The 22,464-nt window shown below is 54.8% G+C and overlaps 1 protein-coding gene across 3 annotated transcripts; it reads left to right on the top strand.

Moving 5' to 3' along the window:
- The first annotated feature begins 4,290 nt into the window (after positions 1 to 4,290).
- ADGRE5 (adhesion G protein-coupled receptor E5) lies at positions 4,291 to 22,368 on the top strand. 3 transcript variants are annotated; one of them, XM_043466925.1, is made up of 20 exons: positions 4,291 to 4,564; positions 8,986 to 9,036; positions 9,255 to 9,374; positions 9,916 to 10,071; positions 13,239 to 13,370; positions 13,933 to 14,079; positions 14,937 to 15,083; positions 15,169 to 15,215; positions 15,346 to 15,423; positions 17,481 to 17,658; positions 17,744 to 17,851; positions 18,257 to 18,471; positions 19,029 to 19,211; positions 20,197 to 20,388; positions 20,601 to 20,827; positions 20,931 to 20,997; positions 21,134 to 21,225; positions 21,315 to 21,483; positions 21,574 to 21,678; positions 21,768 to 22,368. In XM_043466925.1, the coding sequence occupies exons 1-20, from the start codon at positions 4,306 to 4,308 to the stop codon at positions 21,795 to 21,797; spliced, it is 2,703 nt and encodes a 900-aa protein (XP_043322860.1). In that variant the 5' UTR covers positions 4,291 to 4,305; the 3' UTR covers positions 21,798 to 22,368. The 3 variants fall into 3 exon arrangements, with proteins under 3 accessions (XP_043322860.1, XP_043322861.1, XP_043322862.1); XM_043466926.1 differs by lacking the exon at positions 13,239 to 13,370; XM_043466927.1 differs by lacking the exons at positions 13,239 to 13,370; positions 13,933 to 14,079.
- Positions 22,369 to 22,464: the final 96 nt, after the last annotated feature.

The raw sequence follows: 22,464 nt of genomic DNA on the forward strand, positions 1-22,464 counted from the left end.
CTTCTATATTTAGGGGTTTGCTCAGCAGAGCCAGGGAACTATAAATACAGCCCAGCTCAGCTGCTAGCTCCCAACACCACGGGCTAGGCCGGGTGGGGGCCAGGGGTTAGGAGGATGCCAGCTGGGGCTGAGTGGGGTCTGTGCCAGGAGTCCCTGGTCAGGTGGATTCTGGAGGGCTGGCCTCAAGGGAACCCAGGTGTCCAGCCTGCAGGAGGAGACAATGGACCCATCATTGGGCCTTTCTTTCCCCGAGGTCGAGGGTCAGGGCTGGCCCTCAGCCTTCGGCCTCCCACCCCCTTCCCTTGCTCCCCGGGGTTTCCTGGCGCAGGCACAGCTGTCTGGCCTCACAATAGCTGTGCCGCCCTCCTGGAGCCGGCAGCTGGGCTCATCTGTGTGGGGGCTGGCCCGCCCCTTCCTCTGCCATTGTCTCCCTAACAGGGGGCTTCCTGTTATGCCCCTCTCCGCCCAAAGACCCCATCTGACCCCCTGCCTCGGCCCAGGCTTGCAAGTGTGGCTGGGCATGGGCTGGTGGCGCCAGAAGCCAGGGGGCAGGATATTGGGGTCCCCCCTCCCTCCCCACCCCAGACAGTACCAAAGAGAAGGGACTCTTCCTAACAGCCCCTGATGTACTCACTAACTGTATAATCTCAGCTGCCGCTGCTGCTGCTATTTAACCACTAAGTCATGTCCAACTCTTTGCAACCCCATGGACTGTAGCTGGCCAGGCTCCTTTGTCCACAGGATTCTCCAGGCAAGAATACTGGAGTGGGTTCCCATGCCCTCCCCCAGGGGATCTTCCCAACCCAGGAATGGAACCCTTATCTCCTGCACTGATAGACAGGTTCTTTACCACTGAGCCACCTGGGAAGCCCCTACTGTCAACTATATCCCGACAACTCACTCACTCCCTTAGGGTTCCCATCAGCCCCGCTGCGAGATTCCGACCATTCCATAGATGGGGACCAGAATGGCCACATCACCCGCCCGAGACCACCCAGTCGAAAAGCGGAAGAGACTGGGTTTGCCCCGGACCTCTGATAGAAGATCGGGGTGCCCTGTGACTGCGCACGTCATTTTCCTCCTCTGTCTGTGGGATTTCCCAGGCAAGAATACTAGAGTAGGTTGCACTGGCAGGCGGGTTCTTTCCCACTGAGCCCCACCTGGGAAGCCCAATGACATGTTACATGGCAGCTATAATACTAAAAATATAAAATATATACAGCTATCATTCTGATTGGTTGACTAGTCCTGGATCAGTTACTTCCTAGCTGAGGAGTCTCAGGCCAGTGGCCCAATCACACCCCACCCCACCTCACCCAGGTGCTGGTTTTCCATCTGACCAACAGGGACCCATGTTCCTTCCTTGCCCCACACAGTTGTGGACCAGAGGTCATGAGATTGTCCAGGGGCATTGGGGCTGGGACTTCAGGGCAGGGGGTGGGGGGAAACACCATGACACCTCAGCAGGGGCCAGAGCAGGAAGGATGCAGGGGGCTTCCTTCAGTGGGGCCCTACTGGGTGCAGGCTCTGCTCTATCTTGTTTAGTTGCTAAGTCGACCCCATAGACTATAACCCACCAGGCTCCTCTATCCATAGATTTCCCAGGCAAGAATACTGGAGTGTGTTGCCATTTCCTTCTCAAGGGGATCTTCCCGACCCGGGGATCAAACCTGTATCTCCTGCTTTGGCAGGTGGATTCTTCACCCCTGAGCCGCTAAAGAAACTCTGCTTCTGCAGAAAGGGAAATGGACCAAAGCTCTGCCCTCCAGGCTGACAGTCTATGGGGGTGGGGGCGGGGGTCTGACAGTAAACAAATTAAGTAGGTAGATTTTACGATGGCAGGGGGATGGTGAACAGTGACAGAGAACTCAGAAAGCAGGGAGTCTCCAGAGAATGATTTACGACATGGAGGCCTGGGTGGAGGTTAGGTCAGGGAATGTTTGGGCAAGGAGGGAGAAAAGACAGAGAGGACCCTGAGGTTATCTGGTTCTCTGGATAAGAGTGCTCCAGGCAGAGACAACAGCCTGTGCAAAGGCCCTGCGGCCACATCACTCCCAGTGTTTTCCAAAAGAAAAACTGTGGCCAAGTGAGAGTGGGAGAGTGGGAGGAGGTGAGGGCAGGGAGGTGGCCCAGCAGAACAGGCAAGGTCTTATGGGCTGAAAAAAGACAGTTTTACTCTGAGGGAAGTGGGAGCCATGGAGTGCTCTTGAGCAGAGGAGAGATGAGACCTGCCTCAGGCACCCTTGGGCCTCTTGGAGGGGAAAGGAGTGGGGTTTGGGGGGGCAGAAGCTGGAACACAGACCCAGGAGATAACATGGCTGGACCAGGGTGGGGTCCAATAAGAAGGAGAAGTAGAAAGATTCTGGGTCTATCTGAAGGCAGAGCTGTAGGACTTGCTGATTATGGAGATTATGGAGGCGGTGGTGGGGTGGGGGAGGAGCCAGGGTGGGGGTGGGGGAGAGTAATGTCCCTCTTCATGCCTTCCCCAAGCCTTCTCTATCATATCACTGGTTCCTTCCTCAACCTGCTCTGTGAAGCCAGTAGACAGGCATTATAGTCCCATTCTCCAGAAAGGAAAATTGAGTCCCAAGCAGGTTTCACCTGCTCCAAGGGCCCAAGACACATCCTTGGGGGGGGGGGCCGGGGGCGGGCAGGCAGCGGCTCCCCAGGCTAAAACCCCCACCTCCACCCACCCCCAGCTTTTGTAAGCACCAGCTGTCAGACCTGTGGTGGAGGGGAGGATGTCCAACCCTGGCGTTTCGAGTTTTAAGGGAAAAAAGCCAAAAATCCACTTTGGGCCTGGTCTGGCCCCCTCCCCTCCCAGTCTCCTCCCATATCCACTCCCCTCCCCCTGAGGAAACTGAGGCCCAGAGAGGCCGCAGTTTCCCTGATGGGGCCCCCTTCCCATGCCCTGTCCAGATCAAAATGACAGCAAGGGCAGGAAAGGGTTAATTTTACAACTGGGGGTGCTCCACCACCCCTGGGATAATGTTTGTCTGTCTTTGGCCGAAGGTGACCTTTTTTTTCCATGACCGCAATCCTCCCCCCTTTAGACTATTATGTACTTAATGTTTTATTTAATTGTCTATGCTGTTGCATTCTTGAATCCATTCCTTTAAAAGAATCTTCATTTTGATGTCCTAATTGAAAAAGCCTTCTCATTGCCTCAGATAGTCTGTAAACTTAACAAATACATAATAACACAAGGAGCATAAAGCTATGAATTCTAGCTGGAAAAACTTCAGGGCTACCATGGTGTTAAAGACACATTAGCATCCAACTGAGACTTTCTGCTGGACCTTGGGTTCCTTGCAGAGACTTGGGGACCCTGCTGCCTGCCTGTGGATCTCTGTTTAGCCACTTGTGAACTGTGCCTCAACCTTCCCCTTCTGCAAAATGGGAATCATAGCAACACCTGCCTTAAGGGAATTTTGAGGAGTCAGTGAATTAAAATAGATAGATAACTCTAGTTGAATCTACTAGAGGGCTTCCATGATGACTCAGACAGTAAAGAACCTTCCTGCAATGCAGGAGACCTGGGTTCAATCCCTGGGTCGGGAAGATCCCCTGGAGAAGGGAATGGACACGCCAGTATTCTTGCCTGGAGAATTCCATGCAAGCTATAGCTACACAACTGAGCGACTAACACTCTTTTTCACTTTCTCTAGGTGAATCTGGCCTGGCTCAGATTAAGTGTTTTACAAATAATAGTGTGTCTGTTTGTTTGCTTTAAATGATGAGATGGTTTCAGAGACAAGTCAGTCACATGTCTAATTAGAAAAGGAAACAACTCTCCTATGATGTGATTTCTCTGTTGATTAACGCAGTGTCCATGAATCCCTGAAATATAAGTTTCCCACCAGGTGAAACGCTGGCCCAGAAAAGGCCAGCTCCCCGACCTTGGACCTCGACAGCCGCGGGGCCCCGCAGTTCTGCTTTCTCGGCGCCAGCCTGGCTTCCAAGAAGGGCTCCTTTGTGCCCCACCCTCGCACAGCTCTCCTGTGGACTCTGGCCTCTCCGGGCCTCAGTTTCTTCATCTGGAAAACAAAGGAGGAAGTTCCTGTTAGCGCGGAAACTGACGCTGGAGAGTCAGCAAGACCAGGCAGCCAACACAGGGTCGTCCCCGCAACGTGGGAGCCCCGAGCTATTTCTGAGCGCGGCCCCTCCCCAGCCTACATGCCTCCGGCCAGACAAGGCTAGCAAGTCCTGGAAGACTCCTCCCGCTCCCCCTAGCCCCTGGGATCCGCCAGCCGCTTTCCATAGAGGCCAGACAGAGCAGACACTCAGAGGGCAGGTTGTACCGTAATGTGTGTGCGCGGCGCCCCTGGGTCTGTGTTTTCGCTCCACTTTCCTGTTGGCTTCCAGCTGCCCCGCCAGTTCCGGGGAGGGCCCTGGGCCCGCGGCTGCTCTCCCGCCCCCCTTTATAAAGGCCAGGCGGGCCTTGGGAAGGCTTGCACAGCTGCCCAGCTCGGCGACAGAAACAGCCCTGCCCCATCGTCTGCTGGCCCCGCGGCAGCTCGGACCATGGGAGGCCCCCACGGTGGCCCCTTTCTTCTCTTTCACGGTGAGCCCTCTGGGGCCCTGAGGGGTGGGGGCAAGCGGCCAGGGAGCCCCGGGCAGCACCGTGCCGTGCCCCGGCGCCCTCTTTTCCCTGGGGAAATGCGAGGTGCAGCTGGCAGCTCTGGGGCCAGCCTTGAAGGGAGCCACATGGCCGGGCATGGGGGCGGGTGCTGAGGGGGCCTGGGGCCAGGGGCCAGGCACCCCCACACCGTGGCGGGATCCCCTGGCATTTTCTAGCGCCTGTCCCCGTCTCTCAGAGAAATCTCTGAGCTCTCTGAACTGCTCCCAAAGTGGGAGACAGGTTTGGGGAAGGAGGAGGGGCAAAATGGGAGTGCTGAGACCTTCTGTGTCTCTCTCTCTCACGCACACAGACACACACAGGTGGCGGCTCTTAACACAGGTTGTAGGGAGATGCTGGGGGGCTGGAAGACGGGGCCAGGGGGGCGGGACCTCTGCACTGCCAGGCGGGGGTACCCCCAACATGTCCCGCACTGTCTTAGTGGCAAAATCAGCCCCAGAGACCCTCATTCTTGCTCCCCCGGACCCAGCTGGAATTCAGCTGCAGGTGGGTGGAAAAGATTTTACCGGCACCGGTGGCAGGTTTGAACTTTTGCTGTGACTTCCCCAGAGCTTCCCTTCCCGCCCCACCCAGGGTGGCTCTAACGGTTATCTGGGCAGCTGGTTGCCTAAGCAACCAAGCAACAAAGAGAATGAAGAAATGGTGCTTGGGGTACCAACCAGGGCTTCCCAGGTCGCCCTGGGATGGGATTCCCCGTGCTGGCCCAGGCTGGCAAGCATGAGCTCAGTGGCTTCTGGGCGGGGAAGCTAGAAAGAGGAGCCTGTGTGGGGCACACCTGAGGGAGGGGGGCGCCCTGTGTCACCGGAGCTGAATCTCACTCCCTCTGAGCCTCACTTTGCACATCTGTAAAATGGGGTAAAACTGGTCTTCACCTTATTGGGCTGTGTTGAGTTCCAAAGCAAACTATTCCAAAACAAACTATAAACTAAGGAAAAATTAAGTAAACAATATTTTTATTGGCTCAGCGGTAAAAAATCCACCTGCAATGCAGGAGACGTGGGTTGGATCCCTGGGTGGGGAAGATTCCCTGCAGGAGGGCATGGCAACCCACTGCAGTACTCTTGCCTGAAGAATCCCATGGACAGAGGAGCCCGGTGGGCTACAGTCCATAAGGGTCAAAAAGAGTCAGACACAACTGAAGCGACGCACATTATTATTATTTCACTGGTGGGTCTCGGGGTAGACTGGAGGGTCTGAGGAGGAGGAGCAAAGAGAGGGTGCCTGCCCTGCCCCCACCCCAGGAATTTAGCTGCTCCTGGCTCGGCAGGGGGAATGCAAACCAGATGGGGCTGGGCGCAGATGACCAGCAGCTCCTCTCCCAGCTCCTGTTTGGGTAACTTCCAAGGACTCAGATGGAGAAATCCTGGCTTGGGAGCCTCTGTGGTGGGGGAGCAGAGCCCAACCCCACCCAGGCGGAGGGCACGGGGCTCAGAAGAGCCGTCCCACCCCCCTGCAGGGTCTGGGAAACTTGACCCCATTTTCCACCTTTTCTTTTTTTTTTTTGAGAGTTGTCACTTTTTGTTTTTTATTTATTTTTGGCTTTGCTGGGTCCTCACTGCTGCGAGGACTTTTCTCTAGTTGCTGTCGGCCGGGGCTGCTCTCTCGTTGCGGTGCACGGGCTTCTCATCGCGGTGGCTGCTCTTGGAGGCACGCGGCCTCAGTAGTTGTACCTACCGGGCTCTAGAGCAGAAGCTCCATAGTTGTGGCGCATTTAGTTGCTCCTCGTCATGTGGGATCTTCCCAGATCGGGGATCAAAACCACGTCTCCTGCCCTGGCAGGTGTATTCTTTATCACCAGGGAAGCCCCAGTTCCACCCTTCCCAAGCTCCTCTGTTCACCAGATTCTTCCTGAGCCTTTTGTGGGCTCCAGGCCTCAATCTGTCCATCTGCAGAATGAACACAAACTGGGCAGCCGTGAGCAGGAAGTTGGGAAATGGGGACGAATCAGCCCAGGCTGCATCCTGCTGCAGTGGAGGGGGGGGCGGGTGGCAGTAATTTTGGGTCTGTCCTGCAAAGAGGAACTGAGTCCCAGAGGAGAGGGGAGCTAGCCAAGCCCTGTGACCACAGAGGAGGACGAGAGAAATCCTCAAACGAGGAAGGGGAAGGGCATTCCAACCTCAGCTTACCCTTGCTGAGAGTGCTTCTGGGAGGGACTGTATGCCCACCGCCAACCTGAGGGGTATCAAGTTTGGACCTAGGGACTGAGTGGCCAGGGGATCCTCCGGTCTGCTGGCCCCTCTAAGCCCTTCAAGCTCACAATGACAGACCCCAGAATTCCCCTGGAAGCTCCCTCCAGGGGCAACGAGCTGTGAGTCATCCTTTCCCTTGCCTTGGCCCAGGAAGTGACTCATGCCTGCCCTTCCTCCTGCCCCCATCCCTCTGCCCACTGCCCCCTTTTGGGTCTCCTTGGATTGTTGGGGTCTGTGCTGCCTCCACAGCATTCCCAGGTGGGCAGGGACTGCCTTGGGTGCCCAAGCCCTCCAGGCTTCCCCCTGCTGTCCTCCTCCCTCCCTCCCTTTTCCTTTGTTTCCACGCCTCCCTCCTAATTGTTTTCCTATCTCCCTCTCAATCTCCACATCTCTGTGTTTCTTTGCCCAATCTGTTTCTCTGTTTCTGAGTTCCCTATTTCTCTGTCCATCTCTCTCTCATTGCATAGTCACTGTCGTGTCCCACGCTTTGCGACCCCATGGACTGTAGCATGCCAGGCTCCTCTGTCCTCCAGTCTCCCGGAGTTTGCTCAAATTTATGTTCATTGAGTTGGTGGTGCTATCTAACCATCTCATCCTCTGTCACCCCCTTCTCCTGCACTCCATCTTTCCCAGCATCAGAGTCTTTTCCGATGAGTCGGTTCTTCCCCTGGAGTGGCCAAAGTACTGGAGCTTCAGCTTCAGTCCTTCCAATGAGTATGCAAGGTTGACTTCCTTTAGGATTGACCATCTCTCTCTATCACTGCCTTAACTTCTGCCTTTCTGTTTCTCTCCATCTGTCTGTCCTCGTCTGTCTCCATCTCTCTCTTTCTCCCCCTCTCTCATCTCTGTTTTCTCTCCATGTCTTCTTGTCTGTCTCTCTTTGGTGAATTGTAAGGAGATCCCCATCTCTAAAGGCCCTGATGACTTGAAGAGGCCCTGAGAGTGGGGTGCCTCTGGTAAGTATAGCCAGAGAGGACCCCCTTCCAGCAACACCCCCAATGTGAACCCGCAGCATCTTGTGCACTGGAGTGGGGGCAGGGGGAGCCCAAGGTGAAATGTCACCACTGGGTCCCAAGACAGCCGTCAGGACTGACAGATATGGGTGTGGGATGCATGAACCTGTGTCCCTGAGGAAGGGTATGGGAGCTGGAGGATCTTAGATTCAGGGTTGGGGGTGGAATCTGAGAAAACTACCTGATCCAACCCCCTCCTTACATAAAGAAACGTGACACAGGGACCTCTACTCAACATTCTGTGATAACCTCTATGGGAAAAGAACCTGAAAAAGAATGAATATATGTATACGTATAACTGAATCACTTTGCTCTTCACCTGAAATTAACCCAACACTATAAATCAACTGCACTCCAATATAACTTAGAAAAAAGAAAAGAAACGTTGATGACAGTACACTGTGATATTTGCAGGCTTAATTCTCACAGTACTCTAGGAAATGGGGCCTGTCATCGTCCCCACTCCACAGAAGGGGAAGCTGAGGCTCCGAGAGATGAGGTCGCCTGACCACAGTCCAGGATGAGGCCTGGGGCCGCCTGGCTCGTCTGTTCACTGAGCTGCTGCCCACACAGGTCCATGGGCGCTGGGACCCCCTCGGAGCTTGGAGCTCTCCCTCACCCCTCAGTTTCTGTCTTTCTCTTTGGCTGTGCTTAGTCCGCATTGCTGGGCACAGGCTTTCTCCAGTGGTGGCTCATGGGAACCACTCTCTAGCTGTGGTTTGTGGGCTTCTCATTGTGGCGGCTTCTCGCTGTGGAGCATAGGCTCTAGGGTCCTCGGACTTCCGTAGTTGTGGCACGTGGGCTGAGTTGCTCTGTGGCATATGAGTTCTTCCCCGACCAGGGATTGAACCCGTGTCTCCGGCGTTGGCAGGTGGATTCTTTATCACTGAGCCACCAGGGAAGCCTGCCATCCCTCGGTTTCTGAAACCCACCTCCAGGTGACGGGTGGCAGATCCCCTGGCCGTGGGTGTTCATTCGCAGGCAGATGCCACGTACCCACTTTCTCCTTGGGCAATGGAGAGAGACAGAGCCCAAGCCTGGGAGGGGCCGAGAGCCCCTTCTTCCTCCTTTGCATTACTCTGAGGACTGCATCTGCCTTCCCCTGCTCCGTGACCCCTCTGACGCCCCGCCCTCTCTGTTCCAGTGCTGTGCTTCTTGCTGACTCTGTCGGAAGTTGGATCCCAGAACAGCAAGGGTGAGTCTGCTGGGAGCAGCTTGGTCCACAGCTGGAGCCTGGGGAAGGGGCCCTAGACCTCCGCCCACATCCCTCAGCCCAAGCAGGAGACAAAGCAGTTACAGGGGGAAGGCCAGGGTCACGCCTCCCCAGCTCCCCATCTCCTGGAGTTGACCCTGCCCCCCTTCCCAGCCCCTGGCTCAGCCCTCACCTTCTGACCAAGGCCTCCATCCCCACAGCCTGTGCTCTGCGGTGCCCTCCGAAGTCCTCATGTGTCAATGGCAATGCCTGCCGGTGTGATCCAGGATTCATTTCCTCTTCTGGGGAGATCTTCACCGACCCCTTGGAGAGTTGTGACGGTACAGCGGCTTGGGGGTGATAGTGTGACATGCAGAGATTGTGGGGTACAGTCCAGTGTTTCTGGGGGACATGGGTGTTGGTTGGGGGCCTCAGCCTTTGTCCTCAGGTCCGTCATCAAGGACAGGAAAAAAAAGGAAAAGATTTGAAGATGGAGAGATGAGACATGAATAAACATGGCTTCCTGGAGAGAGGGCAGCTGGGTCTCCAGGAGTCTGGAGTCTGTGCCTCAGTTTGTCCTTTCAGGACTGAGGGGGGGGACACAGGGCTTCTACTCACACCCCAGTTCAGAACTTCCCACTGTGTCTAAATCTGGGGTGGCAGCCAGAGGGCCAAGAAGAACAGAGCTGATTGCACAAGCTTCAGGAATGGCTTGCTCCAGCCACAGCCCAGTCTCAGTATGGCCTGAGAGTCTAATTCTTCCTAAAAAGATACTGATTAAACTTCAGGCCCAAAGCTGGGGAGTCAGGTAGGGGTTGGGGAGCTCTGCACTGACCAAACTCAAGCCTTTGGGAGGTGACCCTTTGTCCTGTTGTGTTCCAGACATCAATGAGTGTGGGCCACCCTCACCAATGTACTGTGGAAGTTCAGCAGACTGCCAGAACACGGAAGGGGGCTACCACTGCACATGCAGCCCAGGATTTGAGCCTACTTCTGGGGCAACAATATTCCAGAATGAGAGTGAGAACACGTGTCAAGGTAAGAATGACCCTGCATCTCCCACCTCTCTGTTCTTGAGGTTTGGGGCCACCTGAATGCTGAGTCCTGCCTGCAGCATCCTGGTTACAGGTGTGGCACCCAGGTCTGAGTTGGGACAGGCGGACATGCCTGTGCCTCTTACACAGAGAGGCCGGGTGGCATGATGAACCAGGGACCCAAGTCCTGGCTTTGCCCCCTGATAGCTCTGTGTGTGACACTAGCCAGGATACTGATTCAGAAATCACTGTTTGGGACTTCCCTGGTGGTCCAGTGGTTAAGAATCCACCTTGCAATACATGGGATATGGGTTCAATCCTTGGTCAAGGAACTAAGATCCCACACGTTGCACAGTTCAGCCAAAAAAAAAAAATCATTAACATGTGAGATGTTATAATACAATTGTGAGTTTATGCTTTAAACAAACAAACAAACAACAAAAAAAAAGAGTGTCTTTTACAGATAAAAACAAAAGTAGCTTTGCCTTTTACTAACTGTGTGATCTTGGACAAGTTACTTCACTGCCCTGTCCCTCAGTTTACCCATCTGTAAAAGTGGCTGACAATGGTGCTTACCTCATAGAATTGCTGGGGTATAAATAATAAGAATAACAAAGCACAAAACACTGATGGCTGTTGGCATTTTAAATTATGGTCATCATGATCTAACACACCCTCTCCAGGATGGCCATCCCTGGGGCCTGTGCCCCAGGGTGGGTGCTCAGGAGCAGCTGTCCTGTCCGTTCACTCCCTCACCGGGGACCCAGGAGGAGCCTGGCCTCCACACATCACCAGGCTTTGCCCCCTTTCCAATGGGAGGAGATAGGGGAAGGGGCAGAGGAGACCAGCAGTGGGCAGACAGGACTCCAGAGAGGGCTCCATGGAGACGGTTAGACCTGAATACAGAGGATGGGGAGGGGAAGAGAGTGAAGGTGAGAGGTGAGAAGGGGGCTGAGCCCAGCATCCAGAGGACTCTGAGGAGGGTCCTTTGACCCACACTGCTGCACAAAGAGCCTGCAACCTTGGTCCCAGCCCCTTCCCTCCTGCCCTGCAGAAGAGGGCGGCAGAGCCTCCCTAGTGGGAGGCAAGAGGGGACCTGCATCTGTGGGGTCTCTGCTGGTTCACAGGGTCCTCTGTGGATGGATGTTGTGCTGGAAACATGTGGCCTGGCCAGAGCCTGCATGTGGAATAGGGAAAAGCTCCCTGTCATGTCACTTACCTTCTGGGCTGGATACCCTTGTGCAGTGATCAACCTGCACAACAGTACATGGTGGTCATGGACCCCACTCAGTATGCCTGGATTGGGTGTGCCGCCCACCCACTGTTGTGAGTTCCTCTAGAGAAATGCGTGAACAAGAGTGAGTTGGGAAGGGGACCTCCAAGGGCCTCAGGGAGGGTGCCAGGCAGAGAGCAGCCTACTGATTGGGACTAAAGCCTGCCGCCTGAAGACCTAGCTCTCTGACAGGCTCAGCTGGACTGTTTGTGCACCCCCATTTCAGCATTCCAGCCTTTGCTACACCTGAGCACGTGTCCATCCATGTCCAGGCCGTGGGGTCTGCTATGGGCAGAAGACCTGGGCTGCTTCCTGGGTTCCTCCTCCCACTTTCTCCAGGCATCAGAGGGTAATCCTGTGCATCTACCTCATCTCCCAACCCTCTCTGAACCCCAAGGCTCAGAACCTCTGCAGAGGGTCTCTTCTGAACGCTCAGAGCATCCCACTGTCGTGTAGCATTTTATTTGCATAAAACAAAGGAGGGGTGACATTCAAGATACTCGGTGTGGTCACAGCACCATGTGTCCCAGAACAATACCTGTCCTCTTTGCCACTGTTAATGACTGCTGGGAGGAGACCTGCCCCCACTGGGGCCCTCTGACACCCTGGGTCATGGTGGACTCTGGGGACCTGTCTAGAAATGCTGGAGGAGGGAGATTCAAGGAACAGTCCACTGTCCCTGGCTGACCATGCCCCTGGCCCAGCAACCTGCCTGGAGAAGATGCCTTCTGTCACCCTGACCCCACATCTCAGCTTCTCAGCCTCCATCTATTTCCCCACCCCACCCAAGGCTCCACCCTGACCCTCCGCAGTAATTCCAGTTCACAGACCTGAGGCAGCTCTGATGACCGAGGCCTGGGAGGATGTTGTGTCAGGGGTGTCCCAGGGTGACATCAACCCCCAACCCACTGGAAGAGTCAGTTGAACAAAGAGGCTTTCATCTGGACCAGATGACAAGACATCATTGAAGACCACTGCCCCTGGCCTGACCCTTTACTGAGGAGACCAATGCAGGCCCCACAGTGACCCAGACCACGTGGGGACAGAAGGTGGAGGCTGAGTCCCACCCAGCAGGATGCACAGGTCTACATCTCTAGTGGGAGGCCAAGTGCCAAGATGGCAGAAACACCTGCGACCCTTCACCCATGGGCACCTGCTCCCTGCTCCAGCCACACAGCCTTTGCTCATTGTGAACTTTGCTCAGATATGGATTCTCACCACTTCCTGCCAATCTGGGGGAAGCCTTCATGGGAATCAGAAAAAGGTGCCTTCAGAGCCCCAGGGCTGCCCGGCCAGATGTCAGCCCACTGTCCAGCACAGCCTGGTGCCCACTGCCCCAAAAACATTGTCCTTGAGTTGCCTGACTCAGGGGTGGATCTTGGTCCATCTTCATGGAGCTGGAGTCTCAGAGTGTGGACGGGAGAGCGCTGTCCTGCCAAGGTCACCAGGATCCAAGGAGTACTCAGATGGCAACACTCGCCCTGGGGGAGTCAGGACAAAGTGCATCACTGGGAGCCAAGATGGGCCCTGCGGAGGGAACACAGCTGCGCTCAGCTTCCAGGAAGGCCCACCCAGTCCTTCGTCCAAATCCTCAGACTGGGACACAGGCAGCTGTGATGTCCCCACCCCAGCTGGGAGCTTCCCAGGGAGGCTGAGGGAGCCAGAACTGGCAGACGGGGAGGACTTGGGCCACTTCTGGCCACATCTGGACAACAGAACATCGGGGCCACCATGCTTACCATAGGATGCCCCCATGTGAATGAGGAAGGGCCCCCGCTCACTGAGGAAGAGAGAGCCGGCCCTTCTGGATGCTTCTATAGCAAAAAATGTGGCCAAACTCCAGGCCCGAAGCCTGTCCACAGCTGCAGGTATCCATCACGCTCTCCTTTCCCTTGCAGACGTGGACGAATGTCAGCACAGACCCAGAGTCTGTAAAGGCCGCAGCATCTGCATCAACACCCAGGGCAGTTACACCTGCCAGTGCCCACCTGGCTTGGAGTTCAAGCCAGAGGACCCGAGGAATTGCACAGGTAGAAACCCCAGGAAGAAAGGGTGAGGTGGGCCCGGAGCTGGGGAAGGAGCCGAGGTGGTTCCCGGAGCCCGAGCAGGAGAGAGAAGAGACTCAGGGTCCTGTGACGACAAGGGTCTGCCGGGCCCTGCCTCAGGATCGCCTCCCCGCACGGTCCCACCACAGACCAGGGAGGCAGCAGAGACTTCGGGCCCCAAACTTGGCTCTGTGAACATCTCCCAGGCCTCAACCCTTCCTTATTTGCCACATTCGAGCAGAGGAAGCTCTCACTTCCAGTTCCTAGAAGGGGAACCTTGGTCCAGGGCCCCGGTGGGAGCAGGCAAGAATCCTTGGTCTGGAAGTCCAGCCCCTGTGACTCACTTTCACTCCTAGTTTTTCTGCCTATAAATTGAGGACCATGGCCCCTACCACGCCCATCTTACAGGTGTTTTAAGAGTTAAGTTGAGGGTCACCAGGTGATGGCACATGCAATCACAGAGGGGTCCTTGGTACCTGGCAGTGAAAAGTGGGTACAGTGAGAAGTAGAAGTGGGGGTGGCGTTGACCCTCTGGCTTTGTCCTCAGATGTGAATGAATGCACCTCGGGGAAAAAGCCATGCCACAACTCCACCCACTGCCTCAACATCGTGGGCAGCTATGAGTGCCGCTGCCGCCCCGGCTGGAAGCCTGTTGCTGGGTCCCCCAATGGCCCAAACAACACCGTCTGTGAAGGTTCGGAGCTCAGATGCCACACTCTTGGAGTGTGCATGCATGCTCAAGTCGTCTTGTCTGACTCTTTGCAACCCCATGGACTATGGTCCATGGCATTATCCCAGCAAGAATACTGGAGTGGGTTACCATTTGCTCTTCCAGAGGATCTTCCCTACCCAGGGATTAAACCCGTATCTCCTGAGGCTCCTGCATTGGCAGACAGAGTCTTTACCACTGAGCCACCTGGGAAGCCCACACTCTTAGAGACCCACACTCAAAACATCTGACATTCAGTGGCACCCACACAAACCAAACAGAATGAATGCTGGAGGTGTCCTGCTATGCCAGGCATTAATTCTTTAAAGGCTAAATGTGAGATCTCGGGGGTCCTGGAGAAGGAGCTGGGGTACCAAGGGGAAGGCTCCCAGGGACTTGAGGCAGCAGCTCATTGTTGTTCAGTTGCTAAGTCCTGTCGGACTCTTTGCCAACTCATGGACTGCAGCACATCAGGCTTCTCTGTCCTTCACTATCACCTGCAGTTTGCTCAAACTCATGTCCATTGAGTTGGTGATGTCATCCAACCATCTCATCCTCTTTCGTCCCCTCCTCCTCTTGCCCAGCATCCGGGTATTTTCTAATGACTAGAACAGATACTTCAGTATTTTCACAACTTGCCTATCTGCGCGGGGCCCATCTGCTGTGTGTCAGAATTCTGCACACTTCCCACAAATAACCTCAGTGTCCACCACTCGAGGATGTGCGGACACTGGGTGGCGTCACCTCCTGGGGAACTAATATGGGAAAAAAGAGGGGGCACAAGGAGGACAGGGGCCTCACAGGGCTGAGGCAGAGCCTGACTCCCTTCTTTGTGTCCCCAGATGTGGACGAGTGCAGCTCCGGGAAGCATCAGTGTGACAACTCCACTGTTTGCGTCAATACTGTGGGTTCATACACCTGCCACTGCCGCCAAGGCTGGATGCCTAAACCTGGATTCCGGGATAAGCAGATGACCACCATCTGTAAAGGTACCTGTCCTGCCCTGACCCTAGGTCCCACCCACAACAAACAGACACTGTCACAGCTAATGAACTGCTGTCCCGTCCCCTGCAGAGATCACCTTCCCTGCCTGGACTGCTCCCCCTGGAATCAAGAGCCGGGTGAGTGGCCCCAGCAGGGACCAGCGGCAGGAAATCCCTCCAGCCAGCTCACCCTGATCACTCATTTTCCCCAAAGCTCCCCCACCCAGGATGAAGCTCTCTGACTTCCCCACCTCTCCCCTCTCTCCAGAGTCTCTCTGCCTTCTTCGAAAGAGTCCAGAAAATGAGCAGGGACTTCAAACCAGCCATGGCCGAGACATCCATGCAGGTAAAGGCAGGACAGTGTGGGGTGGCTGGAGGGTTTCAGTGTGAGTGGAGATGCCTGAGCAGGGGCCTCTCGTCGAACGCATACATCTGTACACAAAATTCACAGATTGCTATTGTTTAGTTCTTTTCAACCCCAGGGACTATAGCCCTCTAGGCTCCTCTGTCCCTGGAACTCTCCAGGCAAGAAGACTGGAGTGGGTTGCCATTTCCTCCTCCAGGGGATCTTCCTGACCCAAGCTGCATCTTCTGCATTGGCAGGTGGATTCTTTACCACTGAGCCACCAAGGGAAGTCCATACACACCACACACACACACACACGCACGTTTGAGAGGAATATAATGTCAATGGAATGGAGCAGTTGAGAATTCACCTTTGGAGCAAGGCCACAGAGTTCAAATACCCCTCATCCCACCCACTGCCAGTTCTTGCTGTGTGACCTCAGGCAAGTGACTCCCCCTCTCTGAGCCTCAGTTGCCTCACTTCATAAATCGTACCTGCTTCAAAAAAAAAAAAAAATTGTACCTGCTTCATCCACTTGGGGAAAAGGTTTAAATGAACTAATAGCAGTGAGGCTCAAAGAAAAGTGCCTGGCATACAATATAAATACTACATGTCATATGTTCTTGGCCTGGTAGAAATATTGAGCCTCTAAAAAGATTATAGTAATAAATTTTTTAAAAGGGAAATATGTGAGCCCTTAATGTCATTTGAATTTTTCCAGTAGCTGCATTTTTAAAATACAAAGCTAAAGAATACATTTAAAGAGTAGAAGTATAAATGCTGGAGAGGGTGTGGAGAAAAGGGAATGCTCTGCACTGTTGGTGGGAATGTAAATTGATACAGCCACTATGGAAGATGGTATGGAGATTCCTTAAAAAACTAGGAATAAAAAAAAAAAAACTAGGAATAAAACCACCCTATGACTCACCAATTCCACCCCTAGACATATACCCTGAGGAAACCAAAACTGAAAAAGACACATGTACCCCATTGTTCATTGCAACACTATTTACAATAGCTGGAACATGGAAGCAACCTAGATGTCCATCGACAGAAGAATGGCTAAGTTGTGGTACATATACACAATGGAATATTACTCAGCCATAAAAAGGAGCGCATTTGAGTCAGTTCTAATGAGGTGGATGAAACTAGAGCCTATTGTATAGAATAAAGTAAGTCAGAAAGAGAAAGATACATATCGTATACTAACATATGGAATCTAGAAAAATGGTAGGGCAGTAATGGAGAAGCAAACACAGAGAAACTCAAACAAGGTCTCTGTATCAACCTAGAGGGGTGGGATGTGTAGGGAGATGGGAGGGAGGTTCAAAAGGGAGGGGATATATGTATACCTATGGCTGATTCATAATGAGGTTTGATAGAAAACAACAAAAATCTGTAAAGCAATTATCCTTCAATTAAAAAATAGATTAATTTTTTTTTAAAAAGTAAACAAGTGAAATTAATGTGAAAATTTCATTTAACCCCATAGATTAAAACTATTATCATTTCAACGTGGAGTCATATTTCAAGTGACATGTGGGGCTCAGGGCAACTGTTTAGGGCAGTGCAGACTTAGAACGTGCCTGCTCAGTCGCTCTTTGTGACCCCATGGGCTGTAGCCTGCCAGGCTCTGTCTGTGGGATTCTCCAGGCAAGAATACTGGAGTGGGTAGCCATGGACTTCTCTGGGGGATCTTCCTGACCCAGGGATTGAACCTGCATCTCCTGCATTGGCAGGTGGGTTCTTTACCACTGAACCACCAGAAAAGCCGCAGACTTTAGAACAGGGCCTGACATAAAGCCAGTGCCTGATAAATGTTAAGCACTGTTGCTGTTATAACATGTGCACACAGGCATATGCTCAATCCCCTTAACTCGTCTTCTGGCTACTGCCGTGTCTTGATGATTCCCCTGGTTCTGTCCCCCAGGCAACCCAGGTGGTTCTCCAGTGTGTACCCCAGTTGTGGGGGTGGGGTGAGGGGAGGTGAGATACCAGGGTCCTTCAGGTAGCCCTTGTGGTGCAATAACCCAGGACCTGTCACTCGTCATCCACAGAACCTCGTTGAGTCAGTGGATGACCTGTTGAAAAACTCAGGAGACCTGGAGTTACTGGATCAGTCTTCCAAGCACATCACAGTCACCCACCTGCTCTCAGGCCTCGAACGAATCCTGAGGACCCTGGCCAAAGCCATATCTAAAGGGTCCTTCACCTACTGTTCACTTGACGGCACAGGTGAGACCTCGTCCTGCCCCACCCCAGCTCCCCAGGACCTGTTCCCACACCTGGAGCCCCTGATCACTGCCCCCTCTCTTCTCAGAGCTGTCCCTGGTGGTCCAGGAGCAGGGGAAAGGGAACGTCACCGTGGGCCAGAGCCACGCACGGATGCTGCTGGACTGGGCTGTGGCAGCCGCAGCTGGGGAGTCAGGTAATGGCAGGCACCCGGAGCGGGCACTCCAGGGAAAGGGAGAGAGAAGCTGGGATATGGCTAGGATACGGGAAAGATTGAGGGAAAGAGGAAAAGGGCGACAGAGAATGAGATGGTTGGATGGCATCACTGACTCAATGGACGTGAGTTTGAGCAAGCTCTGGGAGATGGTGAAGGACGGGGAAGCCTGGCGTGCTGCAGTCCATGGGGTCGCAGAGTCGGATAGGACTGCGGGACTGAACAACAGCAACACAGCTTCAGAATAGGCAGCCACAGGAAGCCAAGCCTTGGGGCGGGACTCTGGGCATCCTCGCAGACTGGCGAGCTTGAATTAGACATCTTAAGAGGAAGGATGGGGCACAGAAGCAAGCAGAGCAGGAGGTAGCCAGCATGTCTGTCCCCCAGGCCCCTCCGTGGTGGGGATCCTCTCCAGTCGGAACATGGAAAAATTGCTGGCCAATGCCTCTTTGGAACTGGACTTGGAAAAGCTGAAAGAGACCTACGAGAGTCCTGTCCGAGGTGCCAAGGTCACGCTTCTCTCAGCGGTCAGCTCCGTCTTTGTGAGCAACACGGACACTGAGAAACTCGACTCCAACGTCTCCTTTGCCTTCACCCTCTATGTGAGTCCTGGGCTGGGGAGGGGAATCAGCCACACTCCTCGTCCCATAGCCAAGGTGCCCGTGGGCCCTCAGCAGCCTTCCTTCCCTCACCCCCACCCACTCTGCTCCTTCCTTACACGTGCCTCACGGCCTTTACACTTACTGTACCCTCTGCCTGGGACACTTTTCCTCCACAATTCAGTCCTTTACCTGTCAACTTGTTCACATGTCACCTACTCTTCTAGGCCTTCCTGGACCTGCTTATTTAAATTACAATCTGTAATCACACCCCACCTTTCCCCTTTGCTCTTTTGTTTCGCATTCAGCACCTGCTAACACACCATCTAGTTTACTTATTTGTTAGGTGTATTATTTCCTGTCTGTCTCCCCCACTAGAATGTCAGCCCAGAAGGAGAGGGACTTGTGTCTCCCCAGTTCACCTGGGTCCCCTGGCCTGGCACACATAGTCAGTGCTCAGTAGACAACTGTCAAAGGAGAAGCAGCCCTCTTTGGGGCCCACCCAAGCCCAGTACCCATGAGAGGGTTCCAGGCTAACTTCTATGACCGCCTCTCCCTAGAAACAGCCTGAGCTCAAGCCACGGCAGGAGCTGATCTGTGCCTTCTGGAAGAAAGACAGCAATGGGAACGGGTTCTGGGCCACCTCGGGCTGCTGGAAGATGGGCAGTGGGAACGGAAGCATCACCTGCCAGTGCAGTCACCTAAGCAGCTTTGCCATCCTCATGGCCCACTACGACGTGGAGGTGAGCAGATGGGGGGCCATTCTCAAAAACCCACTGGTGGCATGGTTGGCTCAGGCGAGACAGTTGGTTCTCAGTGGAATGGTCCAAGAGGTTCCGCATGGTTGCACAGACCAGATGACCCTACACTGCACCTCACAGCCCCTTGCTTGGCACCCCTAGACCTCCACGTGACTCAGCAACTAAACAGAGTGGCCTTGCTTCAGCCAATGCCCCTCTAACGGCCCAACCCCAACAAGTTGTTATTTAGTCATTAAGTCATGTCCAACTCTTTCATGGCCCCACAGACTGTAGAACGTCAGGCTCCTCTATCCATGAGATTCTCCTGGCAAGAATACTAGAGTGGGTTGCCATTTCCTCTTCAAGGGGATCTTCCTGACCTAGAGATCAAATCAGCATTTCCTGGTGGATTGGCAGGTGGATTCTTTACCAGAGCCACCAGGGAAGCCCCATCAAGTTGTTAAATACTGCTGAAAGCTCCTGAGGGATCCACAGATACACTGGGCCATGTGAATACCTGGAATGGTCAGGCAGAGTAGGGGAGGCTGGTGGTCCAGGCCCAAGGCCCGGGACGGACACAAATGTGGGTTTTGATGAGTTCATAGTTGCGGCCAGGTATGGGAGGGGCAAGAGATGAGATGGAGATGAGGGTCAGAGAGGTGGGCTCATCAGTGTAGGGAAAGAAGGTTGCAGCCGTTGAGGATACACGGGGGACCTTCTAAGGAGAACAGTCTGGGTGTGTAGTGGGAACTCATCCAGAGGAACTGGGGATACCTGCTGCACCCATGGGTGTAGGGGTGGTGGTATTTAGGGTGAGAGACATAGTAGGTTTATTCAGATGTTGATGGTAGAGGAGGTGGAGGGAGCTGAGCCACCTGATCAGTCCTGCAGGCCAGGTCCCAGGTGGGTGTGGGTGGTGGGGCCCACAAGGAGGGCAGGAAGGCCTCAGGGTGCTGATGGAGTCCCACCCGCCCCGTCCTGCATCTAGGACCCGAAGCTGGCCCTGATCACCAAGGTGGGACTGGCGCTGTCGCTGGTCTGCCTGCTGCTGTGCATCCTCACCTTTCTGCTGGTGCGGCCCATCCAGGGCTCGCGCACCACGGTGCACCTGCACCTCTGCATCTGCCTCTTCGTGGGCTCCGCCATCTTCCTGGCAGGCATCGAGAACGAAGGCGGCGAGGTGAGGCCCCGCCCCGTGGCGCGCCCCACTCTCACCTGGGCGCTAGACCTGCGAGGGCCTGGAGTGGAATAGCTCCGCTTACTCCCAGCTGGGTAGGGTGGTCGGCCTCCCCACAGCGGAAGCGTACGGTCCCGCCCATTCACTGCTTCCGCGCCCAGCCCCGGGCCCGCCCACCGCTGACGTCACCGCCGCCCCTCCGCCCTGCCCCGCAGGTGGGGACGCGCTGCCGCCTGGTGGCCGTGCTGCTGCACTACTGCTTCCTGGCCGCCTTCTGCTGGATGAGCCTCGAGGGCGTGGAGCTCTACTTCCTCGTGGTGCGCGTGTTCCAGGGCCAAGACCTAAGAAAGCGCTGGCTCTGCCTGATTGGTTACGGCGTGCCCCTGATCATCGTGGGCATCTCGGCAGGCGCCTACAGCAAGGGCTATGGCCGCGAGAAATTGTGAGCGCGAAGTGGTGGGAGGGCCAGGGCTTGGGGGTTGCACGGAGCCCTTGCTCCCCTCTGGGCTGACTGGGTGCTGACCAGACCCTCCCTTCTTGCACAGCTGCTGGTTGAATTTCGAGGGTGGCTTCCTCTGGAGCTTTGTGGGACCTGTGACCTTCATCGTTTTGGTAACTGTCTCACCTCCCCCCACCCTACACCCGTGGAAATCTGAAGCACTCGGCTCCACACGGAGCCCCTGTACCAGCTTTCTCCCTGCGAGTTCCAAGGATACCCCCTAATCTGAATTCTGTGCTCCCTGCCCAGGGCAATGCTATCATCTTTGTGATTACTGTCTGGAAACTCACTCAGAAGTTTTCTGAAATCAACCCTGACATAAAGAAATTAAAGAAAATCAGGTGAGAAGACAGAGGCAGGGAGGGGGGCTGACAGAAGGGGTGGGTGTTTGAGGCAGGGCCCCCAGCTGCAACTGGCCGCCTCCCCGCAGGGTGCTGACTATCACAGCCATCGCCCAGCTCTTCGTGTTGGGCTGCACCTGGGTCTTCGGCCTGCTCCTCTTCGACCCGGAGAGCTGGGTGCTGTCCTACATCTTCAGCATCCTCAACTGCCTGCAGGGTTTCTTCCTCTTCGTGCTGTACTGCCTACTTAACAAGAAGGTGGGCCGCAGGCCAGGCTGCGGGCAGGGCTGGGCCCCTCCTCCTGTCCTGGGGCCCATCCTCCCCTGACCTGGCCCCTGTGCCCCACAGGTGAGAGAGGAGTACCGCAAGTGGGCCTGCATGGTTGCTGGGAACAAGTACTCCGAGTTCGCCACAACCACCTCTGGGTCTGGCTTTAGCCACAATCAGACTCAGGTAAGGGCTGAGCCTGGGGTGGGGGGTGCAGGACAGAAGGCCCCCGGGTCTCTGGTCTCAGTTCTCATGTCGCGCTCCTTTTCCTCCAGGCCCTCAGGCCCTCAGAGTCTGGCATGTGAAGGCGCAGTTCTGGCCAAACCAGCAGCTCCTGTGGCCTCAGCAGCTTTTGCACACACAGATGACCTCCTCTCCTCCCTCTCTGCTCTGCTCCCTCCTGCCTTGAGCCCTACACACACCATGGAGAGGAGGGTGTCAGCCACCATCTGGTACCGAACCCCTGAACACCCAGCAAGGGTGGAGGGTCGGACCTACTTCCTGCTGCCTCTCAGCTCCACCCCGGTCAGGACCCAGGGTAGGGGCAGCCCCCTCAAGTACACCAGGCCCAGACAGAATGAAGACTCGTGCCCAGCTTGGCCCTTTCCTGTCATCTGTCTTTGCTACAGAACAAGAGGCCAAGGTGCTGAGACTTTGCTTCCAGGTTAAGCTAAGACTGAGGTTGGGTGGGAGAGGGGCAGGGCCCTTCTCAGCCCCTTGCCGAAGAAGGCTCATGGTACTAAGTAAGGCCCACCTGCCCCCAGGGCAGAGGGTTCAAACTGATGTGAAGGCTGTGGACATTGTATGTTTTTGTTTAATCTGTATAAACCTTTCAGTGTTGACACTTTAAAAATTAAATCTCATGTTGACACAGAAGGTGGCATGTCTTGTTGGCCAGAGGCTCACTGACCAGGCCATGGGCCCCTGGTGTCCACGAAATGCAGTGAGGTGACACAGACACTGTGGGAGCCA

Source organism: Cervus canadensis, chromosome 4 (genome assembly GCF_019320065.1).
Source record: "Cervus canadensis isolate Bull #8, Minnesota chromosome 4, ASM1932006v1, whole genome shotgun sequence".
Lineage (NCBI taxonomy): Eukaryota > Metazoa > Chordata > Mammalia > Artiodactyla > Cervidae > Cervus > Cervus canadensis.